General features: G+C 48.3%; 1 protein-coding gene across 3 annotated transcripts in view; it reads right to left on the reverse strand.

The window, feature by feature from the left end:
* The window catches only part of RPGR (retinitis pigmentosa GTPase regulator), a 52,947-nt gene extending 50,716 nt beyond the window's left edge, over positions 1–2,231 (reverse strand). For all 3 annotated transcript variants that reach the window (XM_042788679.1, XM_042788678.1, XM_042788677.1), the window contains exon 1: positions 2,057–2,231. In XM_042788679.1, coding sequence (XP_042644613.1) covers positions 2,057–2,102 — 46 coding nt within the window. In that variant the 5' untranslated portion in view covers positions 2,103–2,231. The remainder of the gene's footprint in view (positions 1–2,056) is intronic.
* Positions 2,232–6,000: the final 3,769 nt, after the last annotated feature.

Here is a 6,000-nt window from a genome sequence, read left to right on the forward strand (position 1 = left end):
TTCTATTCTGTTTGACCAGGACTCACATTTTAGTCCTTCTGATTCTTCTTAGCCTCCATGAAATTGCCAACAGAATAGGTATCGTTGCTGGTATACGGTGTTCTGAGGATACAATAATTTATTTTAAAGCATGCTAACATACTTTATCACTACCCTCTAAGAAAAACTAGTAGGTGTGTAAAAGAAAGAATAAAGAACTCTGAATAACTTCCCCCCAGAAAGTAAAATAAAAAGCTCATCCTGAAAGCAGGTCAAGACAAACAATTCTCACTTACATTTATACTTGAATTCAAACAGGTTTTCCAAATTGGTTTAGAGAGAGACAGACACACACTGTAAAGAGATGACAAGCTCTGAACTGACCACTCTTCCTCACCCATCTGAAAAGATACATGTGCACTAAAAATGGCCCCCTAATATAGAAACTCTCAGCCTTCCAAACATGGGCTGGCACAACTGGCTTTGATGGTAAAACCATGATCTAAAAAAAAAAATGAACAAAAAAAAACCCAAAACAAACAACAACAACCACAACAACAACAACAAAACTAACAAAAAAACCCCCACCCTAAAATAAAGTCCAGACAGTTCTTCTGCCCTTGTAACCTGTCTAGTTTTCTCAATTCTTTTCACTTTCAAAAGTGTCAGCAGTGTTGTTTTACAACATAGAATGTTACCCATTTATTTACCTCTTGGTTAAGCATGTGGCTTGACACAGAAAACATTAATTCTACAGGAAAATAAATGAACTTACAAGTTAAATAATTTGCCAAAAGCCATGCAGACAATGTGGCAAAGCACCTCCTATTTTAAAATGTCAAATCTTGCTTTAGGCATATAATAATTTTTTGGAAAACAAAGAAAAACCCAAATCTTTTCCTTGCAGACGTTTTGTTAACATGTAAACTATGATTACACAGTAACACTACACTGTTGCTAGAAAATTACACATAATTTGATAGTTACATTGAAACATCTCTGTGTATTTACTTTCAATGAAAACACTCATCAACAGTCTGCACCCCAGCTCCAAAAGCAAAAGTTCTCTCTTAAACTGCAAATTTGACCTTCATTGTGAAATGATTCTCTAATGCAAAAGTTTCCCGTATTTGCAAATGACATGTTATTTCATGGATCAGATTCAACAGATATGTATGAAATTGCATTTACTACCCTTCTAGAAGTGTTTCACCTTCACTGTTTTATTAAAAATAAGCCTTGTGCAGACGAATTCGAGCCTTTTATTGACAGGGCTGAGTTATGTAGACACACCTGTAACCATAGGCATGTTAAAAGGCATCTGAAAACTCTATTTTAAATTTTAATCTCCAACCAGCCAGCTGTGTTGCCTATTTGAACATGCTTACAGGGATCTCTTTGGCATTCGTGCCAAAGTAGAGCTCTCTGGTTCATTTTTCTTTCAGAAGCATTAATATGAAAATACACGCATATTCTCAACTCAGTGTATACAAAAAGCAGTCAATTTAATTCACAGACGTCCTTTGTATCTCATTTATTTCACAACTGAAACCTAAGCCATCAGTTTGGAAATGAAACCCTACCAATTCATAAAATTAAACTCCACAGAACATAAATGAGGTTTTTGCTGTCTCGACACCGAACGACTGTTTAAAAGTCACCCTGGGTCAAACCACAGCCCAAAACTCGTTAACTGAAAAATCCCCGCCCGCCTAACATGAGCCACTCCACCATGCCGGTGACGACAGCAAGGTTGCCCCCGTCTAATCTCTGACGTCAGCGGACGTATTTCTCCCCAGACGCCGTAAGACACCGGCCCGAGCCGGCGGCCCACAGCCCGGGGGCGGCCGCGAAGCGCCGCGCTGAGCGACCAGGGGCCGCGGCCGCGCGCCGGGGCGGGGCGGGGCGGGGGGGCGGCCGCTGGGGCGCCGGTGATGGCGCCCAGCGCCCCCGCGGCGGGGGGGGGGGACGACGACCACGACGCACGACACGGGCAGGCGAGGCCGTTCCCCCCACCACCTCCCCCCCATCCCGGCCCAGCAGCTCCGTCGCCCTGCGAAGGACCGGCAGCACTCACCGGGCACCGGCAGCTCATCCTCCTCGGCGGGCTCGGGCTCGGCCATGGCGGCGGGCGGGCGGGCGCCCCATGCACCGCGGCGCCGGGCTGCCGGAAGTAAACAGAGGCCCTGCCACGGGCAACGGCCATAGAGAGCGGCGCCGCGCCGGCCGGCGAGGCCAACCGCCGCCAGGGGGCCCGGGCGGGGAGGGGGCGCGCCCCCTGGCGGCCGGCGGCGGGTCGGTCACCCGGGGACTGGTGCTCCCGCCCCGCCATCTTAAATTGCCCCCGAGCGGGCGGGAGCACAGAGCGGCCGCCGCACGCCAGGCCGGGGCTCCCGGGTGCTGAGAGGCGGGAAGAGTCGCCTCCCTTGAAGGCCCCTTGCGAGTCTCGCCTCCAGCTGAGCTTTGCTTTGCTGGCACCTTTTCTACATCTCCCTGGGCATCGTTTCTCTCTGCCTCCTCTGCCACCTGTCCCTGCCTCCGGCTCCCGAAGCTGCCATCTGGCACCGGGGCTCTGCCTTGAGCTCCCCGCTTAGCCGAGCGAGGCCCCTGACACTTCTGCTTGCTTTGCTGAGTGATTGGAGAGGCTGCCCTGCCTCAGCCGGGTGAACAGAGCATAACTCAGAAACTTCGTCACCATGGGGATTCTGCTGTCCTAAAAGAATAGTTTCCTCTGATGATCTGTCTTTCACCAAGATAGATGTTCATGTAAAGCCTTCTGATGGGGTTCATAAGAAGATGTTCAATCATCCACCCAGCCAGGGACACTTAGATGATGGCAGTTGTGCAGACCCCACTGGAGTATGTCAGGGGGCTTGTAGCCTTTTAACCATATTTAGTGTACATTCCCAAACTCCAAGTGGAGCTTTTTCCTCCCTCAAAAAAAGTCTGTGGTCACTTAGAGATTTCTGTTTTCTTGCTTTTCCTGTGTGTTTCAGATGTGCCAGGTCATCCCTTGCCAAAAGAAAAAGTCTTGCTTTCAGGATGATGTACTGCAGTAGAGGCTGCAGCTGGCAGCCTGGATAACCAATTTAAGCCGTGTTTTATGCAGAGTTTAATCAATACCATTGTTGGTGCATAAGATGAGGTTTTCATAAAAGTACACACAAATAAGGGTGGCTGCGTTTTCAAAAGTCAACAGAAAGCATTTGTGATTTTAGCCCCTACATGAGGCAGGAATTTAATCTCTGTGAACCCCAATATCCCTCTGATGCTTTCTGCCCTAACTGCTTCTCCTAAGTGTGGAGTGAGAGGATATCCATCAAAAGCTCTTCAAAATAAAACTAAACAAACATTGTTCTGTGAAGTGATGTCTGAGTTGTAGTTACCAGGTACTGTGGTTGCCAAGAATATAAATGGGTTATGAAATGATTAGGAAGATTCATGAGAAGAAGGTGTCTGCATTAGGGTTTTGGTTTCTGTGACTGTGGGATCCTGTTTGAGGATTAACATCTGGTTGGGAGAGGTGGGAGTCACAAAGTGGGACAAATGTATCTCTGCTGGTGGGATGGCTGACCTGGTAGGGAGGTCTTTGAACAAGGAATGACAGGGAAAGGATAGAATAACCAGCAGCGTCTATGATTGTCCAGCCACCGTGCTCCTTGAAGTCTTCATTGACCACCACTGACTGCAGGATGGATGGAAAAGGCTGTTTATAGAATGGGTGTTTGGTTTTGGCTTTGGACGACCACTGCACGCAGACGAAGCAGAAGTGATGTTGGCAGGGGTCCAGTTACACCACGTTGTCCGAGGTGTCCAAGCAGACACATACTGCTGGAAGATGCAGCTCTGGGCATGGTGGGGTGCAGCAGGGTGGGAGCTGCTCCCCCTCAGAGGTGCCCCAGCTGCTGAAGCCCCTCTCTGCAAAAGAAGGGCACTGAGGTGAGGACGTTTCTCGGGGAAGGAAACTGGGGCGCGGATGAGCTGTGAAAGGATATTGACGTCCCGAGGTGTTTCTTTCAGGTTGAAAGGAAGCAGCATGAGCACTCTTGGTGTACCACCCCACAGCCACTGCTGTATAAATGCTTTCCTTGCCTTTCCCTACCCTGACTGCTGCTTCCCCTCAAGAAAGGAGATGTCAAGGGTCAGTCCCCTGCCAGTTCAGAGGACAGAGATCTCATGTTCATATTAGAGGACTGTATCAATATCATTCCTTTACCCTAATCTACTTCTCTCTTATACTACGTTATTCTTTCTTCACCAGTGTGTCTAAACCCATATACTGCCATTACTTCAATACCAAGCCCTAGGATGCAAAAATATACCAAACCAGTTCAATCCTGATTTCAACATTGAAGCATTTTATGGTGTTGAGACAAGTGAGTCAGTTTTTCACATGGTAACACACTGAGCCCTGGCAGCCCGGAGGCAGCTAGCAGGAATGAGGGGTGGCTCTGGGGCTCTACTCTGAGAGCTGCTGCTGTCACCCCAAATGTATGAGAAGTGTGTCACACCAACAGCAATGCTGACACCAGTCTGACTCTCCTCTCGCGCCTGGTGCTGCTGCTCGCTCACGGGAGCTTACGAGGCAATTGGTCCATGTGGGAACTGGAGTCGGTCAGTCCCCTCTGTACAGGGGCAACCTGACAAAGGAGCACTGGCACTGCCCCTCCCTGGGGGGCTGCAGGATGAGAGTGGGGGCCTTGGCACCACAACCACCTTTCCTTTCACCCACAGTCTTTTCTCCTGGGTATCACTACTGATACACACTCAGTCCTGGGGGGGCTGGGCTTGAAGGCCATGGGAGTCATTTTCCAGAGAAGGGCAACCAAGTGGAAGACTGTGGCCCAGCTTTTTTCTTTATGTGCAGCTCTTCTGGCTCTTCCATTCCATTTCCATTCACTTCTGTTGGGTTTTGCTTCTGCTTGGTATCTCCCCTGGCAACTGCAGCATTTTCCAAGCATCCCAGGGCTGGTTTGGTATGAGAAGTCCTGAACAAATCCCACCGTGAGCTATCACCCTACATGTCTTTTATGGCAGTCTCTCTCTCTGGGGAAGTCAAACTTTTTTTCTATGTGTTTTAATTTAATGATCCTCACATTGCAATTTCAACATATCGCCTTCTCTGACAGATATGCCATCACTTTGATTTACACAAGTATGCCTCTCCTTACATAGAGGAGGAAATGAGAAAGTAATGGTCATATTTCAAAACCACCTACAGTGCAGGTGACATAAAATCTTATCTGACAATTATATTTGAAGGTAGAAATATAACTGAAATCACTTTAGTATTTAGCAGTTGACCAACATCAGATTACACAGCAAGCATTTTAATGTAAGGAGGTATGCAGGCTGCAATATTTAAGTTTCTCGGCCCCACTGTGGGCTGTTTAACACTACCATAGCACAACTGAAAATTTGGTCCAAAAGGCCCCAGGAAACTATACATTCTTTAATGTAGCCCTTCTCCATTCTTATCAGGGCCCTGAGGGCACAAATGTCTTAATGGCCCTGCCCAGCCCCACACCCCTGGGCCCAGGACCTTCATTTCAGCTCAGCACGGGGCCGTCAGTCCCTGCCCAGGCCATGCTGGGGCTGGGGGGGAGCCCCCACAGTCCCAGTCCCATCCCCAAGGGAGCCACGCCATTCGTGCTGCGCCCTGACAAATCTTCTTTTGCCTTTTTCTACTAGTGCATGCTCCTGTACAAATATTTAGCAAACGTGAAATTGCTACAAAATGGTATTGACACAGGTATAATATGATGGGCCCATAGTCAAGAACACAAACTGCGAGTGGTGCAATGGGCCCTGTGAGAAATCTTTATCTGTAGAGTTTGGCCAAGGAGAAGCTTCAGTGTCAGCACCCGCCAGCCCCAGCCTGAACTGGGACAACCAAAGCGAAGACTTTGGTTCTTGGTTTTCCCTTGTTTGCACAGCAGCACAGCTCGCTCTCTGCTTCATACACTTTTGTTTCTCTTAACTTTATTTCGAAGACTGAGAGAAGTCTAATACAAACGGAAG

The sequence above is a fragment of the Tyto alba genome, unplaced genomic scaffold (genome assembly GCF_018691265.1).
Source record: "Tyto alba isolate M040663 unplaced genomic scaffold, T.alba_DEE_v4.0 Super-Scaffold_14, whole genome shotgun sequence".
NCBI classification, from domain to species: Eukaryota; Metazoa; Chordata; class Aves; order Strigiformes; family Tytonidae; genus Tyto; species Tyto alba.